General features: G+C 43.9%; 1 protein-coding gene across 6 annotated transcripts in view; it reads left to right on the top strand.

Moving 5' to 3' along the window:
• KIF1A (kinesin family member 1A) overlaps nucleotides 1-21,617 on the top strand; it is a 280,148-nt gene that overhangs the window by 153,619 nt on the left and 104,912 nt on the right. For all 6 annotated transcript variants that reach the window (XM_069727733.1, XM_069727735.1, XM_069727736.1 and 3 more), the window contains exons 17-21: nucleotides 3,285-3,364; nucleotides 11,266-11,372; nucleotides 11,480-11,563; nucleotides 13,889-14,069; nucleotides 18,320-18,392. In XM_069727733.1, coding sequence (XP_069583834.1) covers nucleotides 3,285-3,364; nucleotides 11,266-11,372; nucleotides 11,480-11,563; nucleotides 13,889-14,069; nucleotides 18,320-18,392 — 525 coding nt within the window. The remainder of the gene's footprint in view (nucleotides 1-3,284; nucleotides 3,365-11,265; nucleotides 11,373-11,479; nucleotides 11,564-13,888; nucleotides 14,070-18,319; nucleotides 18,393-21,617) is intronic.

The raw sequence follows: 21,617 nt of genomic DNA on the forward strand, positions 1-21,617 counted from the left end.
TCTTTATATAGCACAGGGTACTTACAATTGCTCGTTTTGCCTTTCTACCTAGTTAATTGTTCTCTGTTCCATTAAGTCTATGATATAAAGTGATTAAAAACGGACTAGTTGAATCCTTATAAGCTCTATATAGAAACAGGAGGTCAATATTCCCTGTGTGAGTCATAAGTCACTGCAAAACTCCCTGGCATGGGAGAGGAGGGAAAGCTGGATCAGGAGTTGAAGAAGGGATGATAAATGCTGGGACAAGAGACTTCCTGTTTCTACATAGAGCATAGAAAGAGATGAATTAACTGTGTAGAAAGACAAAATGAGCAATTGTAAGTACACAGTGCTATATAATATGATGATTGGGAGGAAGAGGAGTGCTTCTTTAAACGATTGACATTGTGTCTGAGCACGCATGCACAGATGAAAGACTTCACTATCCTCTGCAGTGACCCTGCCAATGATTTGGAGTGCCAGACGGTTCAATTGACAAGCATTGTCTTGTGCTAGTCTTTAGAAAGCACATTGCAGCGGATATCAATGGAAGGGCCTGCATTTGGGCACCAGAGCATTGGCAGAGATGGTGCAGACGACAGTGGAGTTCGTCATCTGCACTTGCCTTGTGTGGTGTTGACTGACCCTGCCGATACCTTGGAGTACAGGTGTGCTGTAAGTCATTTGCAACAGGAGCAGAGTGATGTGCTCCACTTATTCCATCCAAATGCTGTGCAAAGGTGAGGGGCATACCTGTATGTCAACAAAAAATTTACGTGACACACCACGAGATGAGCTCCTTGAAGAAGTGTAGGTTATGAAAGTATTTTAGAAAAGCTATTGTTTAAGAGCTAGAACATATGAATGGGGGTCAGATAGTAATGGAAAACCCCTTTAAGGAGGGCCATAATCAATAAAGAACTGCTGATTTGCTCATGTGTCTTTAATTTCCATTTAGCCACATGAAAAAGAATTGTGAACACATAGTGTCTGATTCCCATTCATAGAAAACTTAATTATTGTCACTAATATTTTAATAATTTACAGTTTGTATTTCTTCACAACCAGCTACTAACTAGCCGTAAACACTGTGAAATCCCATTGTACATGGTCACTTTATTGTGTCTTTCCTTTACATCTTTCTAACCTAGCAAATATATGTTAGAATAAAATGTTAAACAATTGTGTACGTAGCCGAAGGTTGTGAATATTTATGTTGCCATTGTATTATTTACGTTGTTTTATGTCCCAATCACTTACATTCTCATTCCATGGGATTATCAGATCATCTCTGCACCTCTGGAAATGTACTCAGAACTTGTGGGGGTTTATTCCCCAAAAGAGGTTGGTGCAGGTTTGGTGTGCTCTTCTACCTCCAGCCTCTTCTTTTCTTCAGTGTATTGTGCATGTATAATACGGTGAATACCAAATGTCATATGAATCATTAGGACATTTTTTCCGCAAGTCTTTCTTTATACAGTTTGAAATACTATGAACTTTCATTTTAAAATGGTTTTCTGGGACTTTCGTATTGATGACCTATTCTTAGGCTAGTTGTTAATATTGGGGTTCATTAAGAGGGACACATATACTAGCTAGGTGAATGAAGCATCCTCAGCACTTGCTGGATTCCCCATCATTCTTTTGTCTCAGGTCACATGTACATGTATTTTTTGTGTTTCTGTCCCGCTTAGAGCAAAGAGAATAGATAAACAGAATTAGCATCCTGTGCATTCCTGTTTCAAACTAATTGGGTCAGTCTAGTTTCCATTTGGTGTCAGTTTTTTAGAATGGAAAAAAAATGTTCTTATTCTTCCTGTGATTCTAGTCACTACTCACGGATAAGCTGTGACGCTGGGTAGTCAAGAGGTTCGAGATCTAAAGCCAAGAGAGTACATCGTAGACAGAGGGGTGAGACGAAGGCATGGTCAGGAAACAGTCTGAAGCCAATACTCCAAGAAAGTAGTGGATCACAACAAAAGAGCTAGGCAAACGAATGGTCAGAACAAATCCTAGATCGAGCAACAAGATCAGAATACCAGACAAGGAGCACAGTGCGCACACCTCATGAGCAAAGCTACAATTGGTAGCAATCAAAGGCAGAGAGCTGGTTAAAAAGCCAGGTAATTACACTGGACAAGTGACACATGGGTGAAGCCCCGGCACACCCTGGGCCTAATTGGACAGTTAGACACTGACAGCTCGGCACGCCCTAGCATCCGATTGGACAGCTAAGCTGTCCATTACCATACTAACAGATCAGCACGCCCCTGTCCTAGATAGGACAACAGAACTGTCGTTCACTGCTTCCAGACACTCAGATAGGAGGAATTGTGACACTTCCATTCCAAAAAAATGGTGTCCTTTGCTTCCACTTAAAACAGTCATACACAGGATGCAAATTCAGTTTTATCTATTTTGGACAGAAAAAAATAAACGGACATGTGAACAGAGCTTTACCTGCATAGCATCATTCATTTTGCAGTTGTTGTCCTTGGAATTGCAGCTCAGTCCCATGCATTTGAACTGCAATACTAAACACAGCGATATAAAATGTGCCTGGAAAAGAATGAAAGGAGACATGGCATATGCTAGAGAACCACAGACCAGTCACTTAGCTGATCCATGTGGGTGCTAGTGGTCGGACACCCATTAATCAGGGATTAGCTGCCTATCCCAAGAATAGGCCATCAATATCACATTTCTGCAAAACTTTGATAAATGTACAACGGTGCAAAAGTGTGAGATTGTACAGTAGACTGTGCTAAAAGGCTTAGCGCCAACCTGTACTATGTAAGTCTTGGTAAACTGCGTGCCTCTCAATGAATTAGGCGCATCTGGCAAATGCCGCGCACCTCTGCCAGAAATGTTACCTTAGTCAGGAGCTGGCGGACATTTCCGGCCAAATTTAAGACAGTTTGTAGGTATAAATTATGATAAATTTTTCAGGCGGCTTAGCCAAGCTCCGTTCCACTCGAGCTGACAGGGAATGGTGTAAAAATGCCTGAAGTCGCCAAATTTTGAAGCAGTTTTGATTTGCACAAAAATTTTGCTAAATTTTAAGCAGTCACGTGCCAGAGTTCTAATGTAAACTGCTGGATGTATTGGGGCCGTTGTATCTTTCTGTGTTTCACCTATCTCTTTTCTGTTCTAATTGGTAATCCATATATGTCAGCACAAGTCCTCTTGCTGTGTCATACACGTGCTTCGTTACCTACTATTTTGTTTTATATGCAATGTCCATTGTTATTGCATCGTATTAAATTTGATGTCTTCTTTACTTTTCTTTTTGTTTTTCTCAGACTCCTCACCTTGTAAATCTCAATGAAGATCCTCTAATGTCTGAGTGTCTATTGTATTACATCAAAGATGGCATTACAAGGTGAGAACAGACACATGATAAGTTATAGATGTGATAGAAGTATACAATACCTGACATTATCATTGAAGTTGCATGAACACAATTCATGGCATGGCCTACAATAGTGTATACTCACCATCTTGTATAAGTACGGTATATGAAGAATAGGATGGACTATTCTTACTGTAGACAATGTCTGAACTGTACTCACATCCAATCTTCCTTAAAGAGAATCTGTCACCAGGTTTTTGCCACCTCAAGAGCAGAATAATGTATGGGTAGAAACCCCGATACCAGCGATCTATCACTTACCGGTCTGTTTGCTGTAGTTTTTATAAAATGTATGTTTTATTAGCAGGAAATTATCACTAGAAGACTAGTAAACCTGCTGGCATGTAGTCCAGCCCCATTCCCACCACTGATTGTTAGCTTTCTGTTGTGAATTCTGCTTTTGGGCTCTGTGACAAAACACTCTGGGATCGCCTTTGCTGGGGTCAAAGGGCACGTGGTTTGTGCATTGAATCTGAGGCGTACAGCAGGTTTCTGAGCAGGCTGACCTCAGGTCAGATTTATTAACGTGAAAGCAACACAAAAAACAAAACATAAAAATAAACCCTAGCCTGTCCGGCACTAACTAAACAAATACGTTGCTATCTCAACAACTGGGGGGGCTTCTCCCACCCAGCTAACATCATACAGATCTTGAGCAGAGCTCTTCACTCACGTTTGTCTCACACAGGCAGGCAATCTGTGTGCCCCAGGCAGACACTGGAAACACCCAGCTGGTCATCTTTTATTCCTGCAATCATTAACCCATTAGCACCCTGAAGATACTGAGTGGCCTAATTCACATAGGACAAACACCTGGGCGAGATATACCTGCCTCCATCTACCACACCAGCATGAGTCTTACATATCCCCCCCCCTTGCTCAGACCACTCCGGTCGAGCAAGAACACTTTTGAAAAAGTGCACTCGGGATAGGACATCGGCGTTCCCCATCTGCACCCCAGGTCGGTGCTCCACCGTAAAAGAGTAAGCCTGCAGGGCAAGGAACCACCTGGTTACCTGACTATTACGGTCCTTGTGGAGGTGCATCCACTTGAGAGGGGCATGGTCTGTGACCAGCCTAAACTTCCTACCAGCCAGGTAATACTTGAGGGAGTCGAGAGCCCATTTAATGGCTAGGCACTCTTTTTCAACCACGGCATACCTCTGCTCATGTACATTCAGTTTCCGACTGAGATAGAGGACCGGGTGTTCGACTCCGTCCCTCACCTGGGAAAGTACAGCTCCGACACCAGTATCAGAGGCATCAGTTTGTACCACAAACTCGCTGCTGAAATCAGGAGTCACTAGTACGGGCTGAGAGCACAAAGCCCGTTTCAGGCTGTGGAAGGCCTCTTCAGCAGCTGAGGTCCATTTGACCATGACGGAACCCTTCCCCTTGGTAAGATCCGTCAAGGGAGTAGCCATGGCTGCAAAATTGGGTATGAACCGGCGATAATAGCCGGCAATCTCCAGGAAAGCCTGCACTTGTTTCTTGTTCACTGGTTGTGGCCAGCCCTGAATTGCCTGTATTCGATCTGGGGTTTAACCACTCCTCGGCCAATCACGTAGCCCAAGTATCGGGCTTCTTCAAGCCCGATGTGGCATTTCTTGGGGTTTGCCGTTAAACCTGCATCTCGCAGGTCATCAATCACGGCTTGTACCTTCTGGAGATGAGTTTCCCAGTCCATGCTGTATATTACGATGTCATCCAGGTAGGCAGAAGCGTACTGTCTGTGAGGCCTCAAGACTCGATCCATCAATCTCTGGAATGTTGCGGGAGCTCCGTGAAGTCCAAACGGCATATAGACATACTGGAACAGACCTTCCGGTGTAGCAAATGCCGTCTTCTCTCTGGCCGCCTCGGCCAGAGGAATCTGCCAGTACCCCTTTGTTAAATCCAGGGTCGTAATGTATCGGGCTTTACCAAGCCGGTCGATCAACTCATCGACCCGGGGCATAGGGTACGCATCAAATTTAGAAACTGCATTCAGTTTCCTAAAGTCATTACAAAACCGGATGGAGCCATCCGGTTTAGGTATCAACACAATTGGACTGGACCAGGCGCTGTGTGACTCCTCAATGACTCCTAAGTCCAACATTGCCATCACTTCCCAGGAGACGGCTTCACGGCGGGCTTCCGGAATCCGGTAGGGCTTCACATGAACAGTGACGCCAGGCTCTGTGACAATCTCATGTTTCACCAACTTCGTCCGGCCAGGTTTTTCGGAGAAAAACTGTCGGTTCTGTAACAAAAATTGCTTAACCTCAGATTTTTGTCGTTCTGAGAGAGTCTCAGCAACCTGCACCTCTGGTACAGTAGGTGAACAAACCGGACGGGGCAGATCCGCCGTTAGGGCAGAGCGGTCTTTCCAGGATTTTATCAGATTCACATGATAAATCTGTTCCGGTTTTCTCTTACCCGGCTGGTACACTTTATAGTTCACTTCACCAACTCTTTCTCGGACCTCAAATGGGCCCTGCCATTTCGCCAGGAATTTACTATCCACCGTAGGGATTAGGACCAACACCCTATCGCCGGGTGCAAATGTACGGACCTTAGCGCCTCTATCATAACTTTGCCTCTGGGCTCCCTGGGCCTGTAACATATGGTCCCTAACAATGGGCATGACAGCGGCAATACGATCCTGCATTTGTGTTACATGGTCGATCACCGTTTTAAAGGGAGTGACTTGACCTTCCCAGGTTTCTTTTGCGACGTCCAGCAGTCCCCGGGGACGACGGGCGTACAACAGTTCGAAAGGCGAAAATCCTGTGGAAGACTGGGGAACTTCCCTAATGGCAAACAGCAAATAGGGTAACAAGTAATCCCAGTTCTTCCCATCTTTGTCTATCGCCTTCCGGAGCATCTGTTTTAAGGTTTTGTTGAAGCGCTCAACCAGGCCATCTGTTTGAGGGTGATAGACAGACGTACGCAACGGGTCTATTTGTAAGAGCCTGCAGAGCTCCTTCATTACCCTCGACATAAAGGGAGTCCCCTGGTCGGTGAGTATCTGTTTTGGAATTCCCACCCGACTAAACACTTGTACCAATTCCTTGGCGATCGTCTTGGTAGCTGTGTTACGCAAAGGGACGGCTTCCGGGTAACGAGTGGCATAGTCCACGATGACGAGGATATGTTGGTGCCCACGTGCGGATCGGGGAAGGGGCCCAACCAAATCCATCCCAATTCTCTCAAAAGGGACCCCGATGATAGGAAGGGGTACCAAAGGGCTACGGAACTGAGATTTAGGGGCCGCGATTTGGCACTCTGGACAGGACTCACAATAGTTACGCACATCACAATGTATTCCAGGCCACACAAAACAATGCAATATCCTTTCTGTGGTTTTCTGTACCCCCAGATGTCCCCCCATTATATGTCCGTGGGCCAAATCCAGTACCTTCCGCCGATAAGGTTTGGGTACCACTAACCGTTGCACTGTGTCTTCCCCTTTTTTTTCTACCTGGTAGAGCAAATCATTTTCAAGAACCATATACGGGTACGCTAGCCTAGTGTCAGGTTCTACGGGTACCCCATCTATCATTTTTACATTTTTCCTAGCCGGAGTCAGGGTAGGATCTTTCATTTGCTCGCTGTGGAAGTCATCCACCTGGACTCCCAAATCTGGCAGGCAGGGTGCCGGATGGCTGTCTGCCTCCGCCTCTCGCTGAGGTTCCTCAGTTTCCTCTGTTTCCCCCGCCATGACGGAGAAGGGGTACTGAAGGTTAGATTCACTAACCTCCCCAGCAACATCTTCCTGTGGGGTCTCCTCTAGGGACTCGGGACCTCCAGATGGCATGGGAGAAGATTCACGGGTACAGCTACCGTGAAGGAGTAACTGATTCTCCCACAACTGCCAGAAATAGGGAAAATCCCTGCCCAGGATTACATCATGTAACAATGCGGGAACGAGTCCCACTTTGTGCTGCACTGACCCATAGGGAGTAGAAATCCATATGACCGCTGTTAAGTACGAGCGGGTGTCACCATGCACACACGTCACAGAAAACTTGTCAGACGGACCAGACGGAAGTGCCACCAGACTAGCTTTCACCAGAGTCACCACACTTCCAGAGTCTAGTAATGCCACAACATTTTTCCCATCAACAGATAATTCACACAGGTGTTTCACTGTATCATTTTGACCCGCATTCACACTCACTAGCTGTGTAACCAAAGACATGCGTTTTCTAGAGTCTATAACGTCGCACTGCATGGGTTCAGCGGTAACAGGACAGTTCGCAGAAACATGACCCTTCTCATGGCAGCGGAAACACCTAACAGGTCCCCTACTGAGACCACCGTCCAATACTCTTGGTCTCGGAGTGCGAGCAGTCCCGGACTCCTCCCCCACAGTTTTAAGCGATTTTCCTTCACCCGTGGTCCCTGGAACAGTCTTACCGGTTCCACGAGGAGGAGGCACAGTCCGGGGTTTGGCGGTGTCGTCGGGAAGTCCTTCTGCCACGGAATAACGCTCGACCAACTCCACAAGTTGATCCGCTGTCGTGGGATTTCCTTGGCTTACCCACCTTTTCAGCGCTGGGGGTAGTACTCTCAGGTACTTGTCCAGGACAACCTGCTGGATTATTTCGGGTATTGTCAGTACCTCGGGTTGCAGCCATTTCTTTGTCAAGTAGATCAGGTCGAACATCTGAGACCGCGCTGGTTTATCTTGCTGGTATGTCCACTGATGTACCCTCTGTGCACGGACAGCCGTCGTCACACCCAGCCGGGCCAGGATCTCAGCTTTCAGCTTCTCAAAGTCCTGAGCGACCTCCGGGTCCAAATCATGGTAAGCTTTTTGGGCCTCGCCGGAGAGAAACGGGGCAATCAAATCGGCCCATCGTGCCTTCGGCCACTTCTCTCTCAATGCCGTCCGCTCAAAAGTTGTCAGATATGCCTCGACGTCATCTTCTGCAGTCAGCTTTTGCCAGTATCGACTCACATGGATCCTTCTGGACTCTGCTTCCGGGTCAGCGTCAGGCATGCTCACCAGGCGCTGCGCCACCTGTTGGAGAAGTTGGCGGTCTGCAACCGTCATGTCCAGTAACTCCTTCAGCTGTGCGGCCATCAAGCGATTAGCTTCGTGCTGTGCGGCAGTGGCCTGCTGCTGTACGGCAGTGGACTGTACTAAGGCTTTCACCACGTCTTCCATGCTGTCGCCTGTGCCACGGTATGCCCGCGTTCTCCACCACAATGTGACAAAACACTCTGGGATCGCCTTTGCTGGGGTCAAAGGACACGCGGTTTGTGCATTGAATCTGAGGCGTACAGCAGGTTTCTGAGCAGGCTGACCTCAGGTCAGATTTATTAACGTGAAAGCAACACAAAAAACAAAACATAAAAATAAACCCTAGCCTGTCCGGCACTAACTAAACAAATACGTTGCTATCTCAACAACTGGGGGGGCTTCTCCCACCCAGCTAACATCATACAGATCTTGAGCAGAGCTCTTCACTCACGTTTGTCTCACACAGGCAGGCAATCTGTGTGCCCCAGGCAGACACTGGAAACACCCAGCTGGTCATCTTTTATTCCTGCAATCATTAACCCATTAGCACCCTGAAGATACTGAGTGGCCTAATTCACATAGGACAAACACCTGGGCGAGATATACCTGCCTCCATCTACCACACCAGCATGAGTCTTACAGCTCCCTCCGGTGGCTGTAGGTGGTAATGCAGTTGTCCCTGGCCTGCAGTCCTGGACAGGTGTATCTGCTGATTGCAAATCTGACTGGGGTATTTAGGTTTGCAGGACTCATTAGTCATTGCCAGTTGTCAATATTTCTTGGAAAGTGTTGGATCACTTTCTGGCTTCTCCTGTTTAGCTGCCAATTCAGCAAAGATAAGTGTTTGTATCTTTTTCTGTGGCGCACTTGCAGAGTGCTTATATTCTGTGCTATTCTTTTGTGATTCTCTTGTCCAGCTTAGACTGTGTCCGTGTTTTCTCAGTCTTGTTGGATTCTCTGGAGTTGCAGATATACGCTCCACATCTTTAGTTAGATGGTGGAGTTTTTGTATTTTCTGCTGTGGATATTTTGGAAGGATTTTTAATACTGACCGCTTAGTATCCTATCCTATTCTTTCCTATTTAGCTAGTGTGGCCTCATTTGCTAAATCCTACTTCCTGCCTGCGTGTGTCTTTTCCTCTACTACTCACAGTCATTATTTGTGGGGGGCTGCCTATTCTTTGGGGTTCTGCTCTGAGGCAAGATAGTATTCCTATTTCCATCTATAGGGGTATTTAGTCCTCCGGCTGTGTCGAGGTGTCTAGGTTTTGTTAGGCACACCCCACGGCTACTTCTAGTTGCGGTGTTAAGATCAGGGTTTGCGGTCAGTATAGTTACCACCTACTCCAGGGAAAGTTTTCATGCTGCTCCAAGGTCACCTGATCATAACAGCTTTCTGCCTATACACAGCGTATGCATAAAGCTGCCAATCAGTGGTGTGTGTTGGGGAGGAGGGTTACAAAGGGCTCAGCATTCATAGAATCGTTAGATCTGCACCTTTTAATCAAAACGTCGACAAGCAGCCAAGTAAGTGACACATTGCTGGAATCAAGGTCTCTGCACCTACATTATGCTGCTCTCAGTTGGGGTTGCAAAACTTGGTGACAGATTCCCTTTAAAGTGTTTTCCAATACTGATGCCCTTAGTAAAATTTTAAAAATGCATACTGGCCTTCCTGAGCGGTGCTGCTCTTCTGCTCTAAACGTTGTGTCCCCTGGCGATCTGGTGATATTGCTAATGTCATGTGCACACTGCAGCCTATCAGTGGCCGCTGATGGGCTGCAGCCTTCACAGCTACAGTGATCACATGACATAAAATCGCCGATCGTGGCACAGCGCTCGGAGCGGCACCAGTATCATTTATTTCTTATTTTGCTAAACTTACTTGGGTCATTCAAAAGGAGTTGTAAAGTAGTAGACAATCCCTTTAATTTGTCAATAAAGGAGCGGTGTGTGTGATTAAAGCACAGACAATGAGTAGAATGTCCAGTGCTGTGGAAAAGATCTGATATGAGTTAACACCGCAAATAGCAAAACTAACATTTTATATAGGAAATAACACTACCCTGCCATTACTAACGAGGAGAAATCTGTGCTGACAGGTTCCCTTTAACACCTCTACTAATTACATCTTGATTGCTTTGTTTCATATTCATGCAAAAATGTGTGTCACTGTCCGAAAATGTCTGGTCCCTGAATTTACATAGATATATATAGATATTTATGTATGTAATATACCAGACCTTGCTTGGCTCCGTCCCATGAAAGGATTAGAGGCGAGAGACAAGCTGGCAGTATAGTTATAATAGACTGCACGCCTATTGCACTTATTGGGTTTTAGTTCACTTGTCCGTTCAGACTTTCTTTTTGTACGTTCTGTTTTAAGAACCATACTTGCATAAGTGATCCATTACTACAGGTATGCAACAGAGAAAAACAGATGGGCCCCATTAATTGAGTTTTTTTAGAATGGCAGAAAAAGTTCTGCTGTATCTTTATTTTTTAGGCTTCAAAAACCGGCCACCAAATGGACCCCATAATTAGTGCGACCCTCTTCGTCTTATGTTTGCATACGATGGATTTAGTTTGCCTTTTCCTAAAACAAATGAACAAACGGAATGTCCAAACGCTCATGTGAACAGAGCCTTAAAGGGTTGGTTACTGGCAAATGTGGCATTTAATAACATAGAAGAAGTCCAGGAGATAGAAATAATAGTAGTAGAAGAGAGAAGGTTGAGCACAGAATTTTTTGATTATTCAGCAAGAGACGTGGTGCTCGTAGTTCTGATCGCTTCCTTATAAATGGACGGAGTACTGGGTACATGACCTACGCATTATTTTTCCATAATTCTTTCGGCAGAGTTGGACGTGAGGAAATACAGAGGAGACAGGACATTGTCCTCAGTGGACACTTTATCCGTGATGAGCACTGTATTTTCCGGAGTGATATGATGATCTGCGGCTCAGGTAATATGATCAAATACTTTGTGCTGAAAAATTGTCTTAGCTCAGTGATGCAGAACATCATTTGTAGTAAGAAATACTTAATGTTGTGTTTTTGTTCCTTCTCACAGTTGCGGTGACACTTGAGCCTTGTGAAGGGGCCGACACTTACGTTAATGGAAAGAAAGTGACAGAGCCGTGCGTGCTGCGATCAGGTGAGAATATGTCCCCGGTACTCAGGCCTTGTGATAAGTAAGAAATACCCGAAGCTACCTGGCATGCAAATATACTTATAACTGGTAGATAAAGAAAGAAGATACTTTGTGGCTCCAGTCAATAGTTAGGAGAACACAACATAATGGATTTATTGATGAGACGTAATAAGCCAGTATCTACAATGACATGAATCCTAATGGCTGATCTATGTGCTCAGATTGAGTCTGTCAAAAGACCAAAAATTTATTTTACCCATGTGGCAGTTTCCCCAGGGTCCCTGAACCACCACCAAGTATTGATTGCCTGACTACTGTCAAAAAATAAAAATGTTTCTAACTGTGGTGGCAACATGCAAATTAGTGGGAGACTAGTCGTGGGGTGTTGTTTTCCTAGACTAGTCATCCCACTAATCATGTTACCACGCCCCAATGGCGAGATTTGGTTCTGCAAATCTCGCGTCTGGCTGTGTCCTACGTCATCACTGCCTCTGAAGCATGCACAATGCGCTGATGAGGCCAAGGTGCATATTCCTGCATTACTGCCCATTGTCAGGGAGGCCGAGATTTGCATAAAGCCAGAGGTGATGCCGCACTTACAATTTATGTTAGGCTACGTTCAGACTAGCGTTGTGCGCCGCTGCGTCGGCGACGCAACGCACAACGCACGCAAAAACGCGGCAAAACGCACGCAAAAACGCTGCGTTTTGCGACGCGTGCGTCGTTTTTTGCCGAAAATCGGACGCAAGAAAAATGCAACTTGTTGCATTTTCTTGGTCCGACGCTTGCGGCAAAAAAGACGCACGCGTCGCAAAACGCAACAAGCAAAAACGCATGCGTCCCCCATGTTAAACATAGGGGCGCATGACGCGTGCGTCGCCGCAGCGTCGCCCGACGCTAACCCGACGCACACTAGCACAACGCTACTCACACCATCAGGGTTGTGATAACATAATCAGTGGGATGACAAATCTGGGGAAAACAATGCCTCAATGATTAGTCACCCACTAATTATCTTATCACTAGAGAAGCTTAGAGAAGCTGTTGGGTTTCCTTTAAACAAATCTTCTGAGACCCTAGAATAGTATTTTACTGCATATACTGTACAGAAATGACATCTGCTTTATAAATCTAAATATTTCCACATTGGAACAGTCTGACATTGCGTTTCACTGCATTCTCTGGTGTCCATTTGCTATAAGCACCAGGATAGGCTCCGATTTACCAGAGACCAAGAATCATCCTCTGGCCTCCATCAGGCCAAAGTAGCTTTTAATTTGCTGAATAGAATAGAGATGGAATAAAGCTTCAGATTGTGCTATTCCATACAAACGTATACAGTAAAAAAAGTATACCGCAAGTACCGTATATGCTTTTAACAATGGAAGCTTATAGACAATGTACGACTCTGTCTGCTCTTTATTCAAAGATATAGTTTGGAAACCTTCCACATCCAAAAAAACCCATTAAGAGTAATCCTCAGGTAATATATTTCCTTGAGTCTTCTTCTGTTAGTCTGAGTAATAGTATAGGAAGCTACGGTATTCATTTATTTAAATCTGTTATTGGGAGAACTCATTTAGAGTCACTGATAGTAGCCACTAAAGACATTGTTCGTGTAGCTCGACAGTAAAGGACTAGTTAAAGACTTACAGTGTTTTAAAAAGTGAATTTTTTAACTAACATGATCTCGCATTGGGAAGGCTCAAACTGTTAAGGCTCATTATATATTACTGTCTTCCTGCTTGTTGGTACTGTTTAAAAAAAGGTTAATCTTCATTTTCAAATAACAGAAAAATAAGTATTGTGCAAGATGTTATAATCTGGGTCTCCTTTAGGATGATTTCCTGGACATTCCACATAGCAGTGGTCATTTTTTCTCAGAAATGTCAAGGACATAAGTTGTTTTTGTCTAGATTAACAATATGTGTCTGTTTTTATCTGTATCCACCCAAAAACCCTGAATGTTCAGCCAAAATCTCATAAAAACGCAGACATGTGCATAGCACCCCCACATTCTTCTCACCTAATCTATCTTGTATCCCAGGATGTGTTTGACAATCCATTGTACAATCTATATTTTTGCCAATTTATTATGTAACTCTATATTTCGTTTTGATCTTTGGGCTTTAAAAAGGCCAGGCCCTGAAAATTAAGGCCAGAGACTATTTGGACAGACAACGAGTGTGTGTCTCTCTGATTATTGCTTCATCGCTTAGGTATCTATAAGACAGAACACCTGAGTAGGTTAGAAATCCCTTCTCTAACAGTACCCTGTGTAATACTGTATATATGGCACTTGGCTACAATCTCTATTTTTTTATTTAGGTAATCGAATCATTATGGGGAAGAGTCATGTGTTTCGCTTTAACCATCCTGAACAAGCCCGCCAGGAGAGAGAACGGACTCCTTGTGCAGAGACTCCTGTAGAACCTGTGGACTGGGCGTTTGCTCAGCGAGAGTTACTCGAGAAGCAGGGTATTGACATGAAGCAGGAGATGGAGCAAAGGTGAGTCTGCGTGTAAAGCAAAGAGATTGGGTTTTCAGATACGTTTATTTTTGTGACCTGTCAATTTACGCGCCATAACAGTCACAGCATTAGCGGGTCCAATAGGAACCTCTACCAATTGATGACAATAAGGGATTACTTACTTAATGAAGAGATGACCTTGTACTCAAGATTACCTCTTCAATCAAGAGTAACAAATCACGATGATAGTCCTTGCTAATTTTGTATTGCATCATACAGGAACAGTGTACATTTATCAGTCCTTGAAAATTAAAATCAGGCCCTGTTTTCTATTCGTAAAAGGATCTAGTTTTTGTCTTTCAATTGTTGACATGTTCACATACTTAAAGCCACCATATACCTTAACCCCTTTCTGACATTGGATGTACTATTCCGTCCATGTGGGGTGGGCCATAATTCACGGACCGCTCCCGGCACATTAACCCCCGGCACACCACGATCAAACATGATCGCAGTGTTCCGGGGGCATAGGGAAGCATCGCGCAAGGAGGGGGCTCACCTTGTACCGAGCGTCTCCTCCCTGCAGGCCCCGGATCCAAAATGGCTGCGGGGCTACTTCCGATCCTGCAGGGAGTACTTTCGGGTCCAGAGCAGGCTCTGGTAACCAAGCAGCAGGGCACGCCAGATCGCTGATCTGACACAGTGCTCTGCAAAGTTTCAGATCAGCGATCTGTCACTATACAGTGATGTCCCCCCTGGGACAAAGTTAAAAAGTTAAAAAAAATTTTTTTAGATGTGTAAAAAATAAAATAAAAAATAAATTCTGAAATAAAGAAAAAACATATATATTGTTCTCATAAATACATTTCTTTATCTAAATAAAAAAACAAACAATAAAAGTGCACATATTTAGTATCGCCGCGTCCGTAACGACCCGACCTATAAAACTGTCCCACTAGTTAACCCCTTCAGTGAACACCGTAAAAAAAAAGAGGCAAAAAACAACACTTTATTATCATACCACTGAACAAAAAGTGGAATAACACGCAATCAAAAAGACGGATATAAATAACCATGGTACCACTGAAAACGTCATCTTGTTCCGCAAAAAACGAGCCACCATACAGCATCATCAGCGAAAAAATAAAAAAGTTACAGTCCTCAGAATAAAGCGACGCCAAAATAATTATTTTTTCTATAAAATAGTTTTTATCGTATAAAAAGCGCCAAAACATAAAAAAATGATATAAATGAGGTATCGCTGTAAACGTACTGACCCGAAGAATAAAACTGCTTTATCCATTTTACCAAACGCGGAACGGTATAAACGCCCCCCCCCCCAAAAAAAAAGAAATTCATGAATAGCTGGTTTTTGGTCATTCTGCCTCACAAAAATCGGAATAAAAAGCGATCAAAAAATGTCACGTGCCCGAAAATGTTACTAATAAAAATGTCAACTCGTCCCGCAAAAAACAAGACCTCACATGACTCTGTGGACCAAAATATGGAAAAATTATAGGTCTCAAAATGTGGTAACGCAAAAATATTTTTTGCAATAAAAAGCATCTTTTAGTGTGTGACGACTGCCAATCATAAAAATCCGCTAGAAAACCCGCTATAAAAGTAAATCAAACCCCCCTTCATCACCCCCTCAGTTAGAGAAACATAAAAAAAGTATTTATTTCCATTTTCCCATTAGGGTTAGGGCTAGGGTTAGGGCTAGGGTTCGGGCTAGGGTTAGGGTTAGGGCTAGGGTTAGGGTTGGGGCTAGGGTTGGGGCTAGGGTTGGGGCCAGGGTTGGGGTTAGTGCTGGGGCTAGGGTTGGGGCTAGGGTTAGGGTGGAGGCTAAAGTTAGGGTTGGGGCTAAAGTTAGAGTTAGGGTTGGGGCTAAAGTTAGGGTTGGGGCTAAAGTTAGGGTTAGTGTTGGGGCTAAAGTTAGGGTTGGGGCTAAAGTTAGGGTTAGGGTTACATTTACGGTTGGGATTAGGGTTAGGGGTGTGTCAGGGTTAGGGGTGTGGTTAGGGTTATGGTTGGGATTAGGGTTATGGGTGTGTTGGGGTTAGGGTTTCAGTTAGAATTGGGGGTTTCCACTGTTTTAGGCACATCAGGGCTCTCCAAACACGACATGGCGTCCGATCTCAATTCCAGCCAATTCTGCGTTGAAAAAGTAAAACAGTGGTCCTTCCCTTCCGAGCTCTCCCGTGCGCCCAAACAGGGGTTTACCCCAACATATGGGGTATCAGCATACTCAGGACAAATTGGACAACAGCTATTGGGGTCCAATTTCTCTTGTTACCCTTGGGAAAATAAAAATGTGGGGGTCTAAAAAAACTTTTTATTTTCACGACTCTGCGTTATGAACTGTAGTGAAACACTTGGTGGTTCAAAGCTGTCAAAACACATCTAGATAAGTTCCTTAGGGTGTCTACTTTCCAAAATGGTGTCACTTCTGGGGGGTTTCTACTGTTTAGGTGCATCAGGGGTTCTGCAAATGCAACGTGACGCCTGCAGACCATTCCATCTAAGTCTGCATTCCAAATGGTGCTCCTTCCCTTCCGAGCTCTGCCATGCGCACAAACGGTGGTTCCCCCCACATATGGGGTATCAGCGTACTCAGGACAAATTGGATAACAACTTTTTGGGTCGAATTTCTCCTGTTACCCTTGGGAAAATACAAAACTGGGGGCTAAAAAATATTTTTTGTGAAAAAAAAATGTTTATTTTCACGGCTCTGCATTATAAACTGTAGTGAAACACTTGGGGGTTCAAAGCTATCAAAACACAGCTAAATAAGTTCCTTAGGGGGTCTACTTTCCAAAATGGTGTCACTTGTGGGGGGTTTCAATGTTTCGGCACATCAGGGGCTCTCCAAACGCAACATGGCGTCCCATCTCAATTCCAGTCAATTTTGCATTGAAAAGTCAAACGGCGCTCCTTCCCTTCCGAGCTCTGCCATGCACCCAAATAGTGGTTTACCCCCACATGTGGGGTATCGGCACACTCAGAACAAATGGCACAACAACTTTTGGGGTCCAACTTCTTCTCTTACCCTTGGGAAAATAAAAAATTGGGGGCGAAAAGATCATATTTGTGAAAAAATATGATTTTTATTTTTACGGCTCTGCATTATAAACCTCTGTGAAGCACTTGGTGGGTTAAAGTGCTCACCACACATCTAGATAAGTTCCTTAGGGGGTCTACTTTCCAAAATGGTGTCACTTGTGGGGGTTTAGGCACATCAGGGGCTCTCCAAACGCAACATGGCGTCCCATCTCAATTCCAGTCAATTTTGCATTAAAAAGTCAAACGGTGCTCCTTCCCTTCCGAGCTGAATTAAATTTTTTGTGAAAAAAAGTTAAATGTTAATTTTTTTTAAAACATTCCAAAAATTCCTGTAAAACACCTGAAGGGTTAATAAACTTCTTTAATGTGGTTTTGAGCACCTTAAGGGGTGCAGTTTTTAGAATGGTGTCACACTTGGTTATTTTCTATCACATAGACCCCTCAAAATGACTTCAAATGTGATGTGGTCCCTAAAAAATATTGGTGTTGTAAAAATGACAAATTGCTGGTCAACTTTTAACCCTTATAAGTCCCTAACAAAAAAAAAATTTTGGTTCCAAAATTGTGCTGATGTAAAGTAGACATGTGGGAAATGTTACTTATTAAGTATTTTGTGTGACATCTCTCTGTGATTTAATTGCATAAAAATTCAAAGTTGGAAAATTGCGAAATTTTCAAAATTTTTGCCAAATTTCCATTTTTTTCACAAATAAACGCAAGTTATATCGAAGAAATTTTACCACTAACATGAAGTACAATATGTCACGAGTAAACAATGTCAGAATCGCCAAGATCCGTTGAAGCGTTCCAGAGTTATAACCTCATAAAGGGACAGTGGTCAGAATTGTAAAAATTGGCCCGGTCATTAACGTGCAAACCACCCTTGGGGGTAAAGGGGTTAAAGTAGACCAAACCTAACATTTTTGTCGAGAAAGGTCAACCATCCAGTGTTTACAGGGCTGACCTGACTTTCCTGGAGAAAGACTGGGCGTGTTGAATTTCAATGCAGAATTATTTTGCTCTTCGGTTAGATATAAGCCGTCCCCTGAGGAGTCTGGCAGCAGCTTATTCCCTTCTAACACTCAGCCAGGCCAAGCGTTAATATGCATGAAAGAGTCTAAATTTATAGCTGTCGGCCGACATGTATATAAGATATATGGGCACCTTCACATGTCAAAGAGGACCTCATGGTAATTAAAATAATGCTTCTACTTTTTCTCCATTAGACTTCAGGAACTGGAAGATCAGTACAGAAAAGAACGTGAGGAAGCAAATTACCTTCTGGAGCAGCAGAGACTGGTACGAACTTAATAGAATATGCATGGGAATAGATTAGGTTGAAGCACTGATAGATTTCTTTTTTATGTAGTTCACCTTGCAGCTTAAATATAGTGTGAATTTTATTCTATGGGTTGTTATGATTGACGTAATATCATATTTGAAGGGGGGGTTTTAACACTTTTGCAAAATCAAACCAGTTTGTTATTGAAAAATATTGTTGATATTTTTTTACAGTGATTTTTTTCTAACCTTTATTTCATTTTAATCCTTCTAAGAGACTTGGCTGCTTGTCATGTCACAGCACTAATGTGCATTATGTCCTGTTAGTATAAAATTGATCAAATAGCAAGCCTAGGGGCCTTTTGTTAGATCTCCAAATGATCTGGAAACTCACCTACACCCCACAATCACGACGCTGAGCACCAATGTGGAAGCAGAGTTGTTAAAAGTGTGTTATAAAGTGGTTTAGTAGATGCCTTAGACTTGATGACGCTGGTGTATTTACTTAGAAAAATCAATGTCAGAATGACTGAATGACACTTTTGCAAAATACTTGAGCATATTGAGTTCAGCTTGAGATTTAATGTATGTAGTCTGTATTGTGCAATATGGTCAAAAATCTGCTTTGAAAGGACAGATATTGATTTTTTTTTACGTATTTTGACAAAAAGTTATCCAGTGCCATTCAGAAAGTGTACTTATTGACATTAATATCTTTCATTAGTGGGGCTCATATTCTTCTTTCCATAATGCACATGCACACACACAATGTACAAACAAGGAAATCAATTTATGTGTTGTTATGTTTTTGGTATGCAAGAGAAAAAGCAATAATAATAATTATAATAATAATCTTTATTTATATAGCGCCAACACATTCTGCAAATGCTCCTCAAATGCTGCAAGGCAGCCAACCACTTTGCTGCCCACATTAGGATTTATCTCATAGGGACCCAATTGACCTATCCTAACAAAGGAGAAAACATATACGCTATATGCAGACATGTGCTGTCCGTGTTAGAATTGTGTAGCCCACAGACAGCTTGCTCACCAAAGTTAGTGAAAATGACCAAGTGACGAAAAAGATCGCAGTATGCTCTAGTCTAGGGGTGCACAACATTTTTTGGTCGAAGGGCCACATTGCCGTACTGAACCAATCACAAGGGCTGCAAAATAATTAAAGGGGTACTTACATGAATGCATTACCAGAACCACCATAAGAACATTAATACATCATCAGAACCAAGTTTTAAGCATTTGAGGAGAATTTGGAGAGTTTAGTCTTCTCCATTTTGTCCAGATGCCATGATGAGATTCCATGCCCAATGCTTGTCTCTGCAGACATCCCGCTTCTCAGCAACACTTCCCAACACAAAGCCCTTAAAAAATACAAGTGTCATTATACTGATCCATAAATCAAAATACCTCCAATACTGTGCCTCTGAATAAATAATTGCCCCTCACTGTGCTTTCTGCACCAAATATCTCCTCCCACTACCCTTCTCCATAATATTACCCAAACACTGCTTCGCTCCAAAATGTCACTCCAATCTGCCCCTTTCCATATCTTACTCACAGTGCCTCTCTGCATAAAGTCGCCACTGCCCCTCACAGTACTATATAATCAGGGCCGGCGTCAGCTGTTATGATAAGGTAATTCAGTACCACAATGGACATAGAGGTCAGAGCACATACAGTGACCTGACAATAACCCAAAAATATAGAACGAGCTCTGAGACGTGGAAACTCTGCTGACCGCAATCCCTAATCCTCTCCAACCACACTAGAGGCAGCCGTGGATTGCGCCTAACGCTCCCTATGCAACTCGGCACAGCCTGAGAAACTAGCTAGCCTGAAGATAGAAAATAAGCCTACCTTGCCTCAGAGAAATACCCCAAAGGAAAAGGCAGCCCCCACATATAATGACTGTGAGTTAAGATGAAAAGACAAACGTAGAGATGAAATAGATTTAGCAAAGTGAGGCCCGACTTTCTGAACAGTGCGAGGATAGGAAAGGTAACTTTGCGGTCAACACAAAACCCTACAAAAACCACGCAAAGGGGGCAAAAAGACCCTCCGTACCGAACTAACGGCACGGAGGTACACCCTCTGCGTCCCAGAGCTTCCAGCAAGCAGAAAAAAACAAATAGACAAGCTGGACAGAAAAAAACAGCAAACAAATAGCAAAGCAGAACTTAGCTATGCAGAGCAGCAGGCCACAGGAACGATCCAGGAGGAAACAGGTCCAATACTAGAACATTGACTGGAGGCCAGGATCAAAGCACTAGGTGGAGTTAAATAGAGCAGCACCTAACGACTTCACCACATCACCTGAGGAAGGAAACTCAGAAGCCACAGTACCACTTTCCTCCACCAACGGAAGCTCACAGAGAGAATCAGCCGAAGTACCACTTGTGACCACAGGAGGGAGCTCGGCCACAGAATTCACAACAGTACCCCCCCTTGAGGAGGGGTCACCGAACCCTCACCAGAGCCCCCAGGACGACCAGGATGAGCCATATGAAAGGCACAAACAAGATCGGGAGCATGGACATCAGAGGCAAAGACCCAGGAATTATCTTCCTGAGCATAACCCTTCCACTTAACCAAATACTGGAGTTTCCGTCTTGAAACACGAGAATCCAAAATCTTCTCCACAATAAACTCCAACTCCCCCTCCACCAAAACCGGGGCAGGAGGATCAACAGATGGAACCATAGGTGCACGTATCTCCGCAACAATGACCTATGGAATACGTTATGTATGGAAAAAGAATCAGGAAGGGTCAGACGAAAAGACACAGGATTAAGAACCTCAGAAATCCTATACGGACCAATGAAACGAGGTTTAAACTTAGGAGAGGAAACCTTCATAGGAATATGACGAGAAGATAACCAAACCAAATCCCCAACACGAAGTCGGGGACCCACACAGCATCTGCGATTAGCGAAACGTTGAGCCTTCTCCTGGGACAAGGTCAAATTGTCCACTACATGAGTCCAAATCTGCTGCAACCTGTCCACCACAGTATCCACACCAGGACAGTCCGAAGACTCAACCTGCCCTGAAGAGAAACGAGAATGGAACCCAGAGTTGCAGAAAAACGGCGAAACCAAGGTAGCCGAGCTGGCCCGATTATTAAGGGCGAACTCAGCCAAAGGCAAAAAGGACACCCAGTCATCCTGATCAGCAGAAACAAAGCATCTCAGATATGTTTCCAAGGTCTGATTGGTTCGTTCGGTC

Source organism: Ranitomeya imitator, chromosome 5 (genome assembly GCF_032444005.1).
Source record: "Ranitomeya imitator isolate aRanImi1 chromosome 5, aRanImi1.pri, whole genome shotgun sequence".
Classification (NCBI taxonomy): domain Eukaryota; kingdom Metazoa; phylum Chordata; class Amphibia; order Anura; family Dendrobatidae; genus Ranitomeya; species Ranitomeya imitator.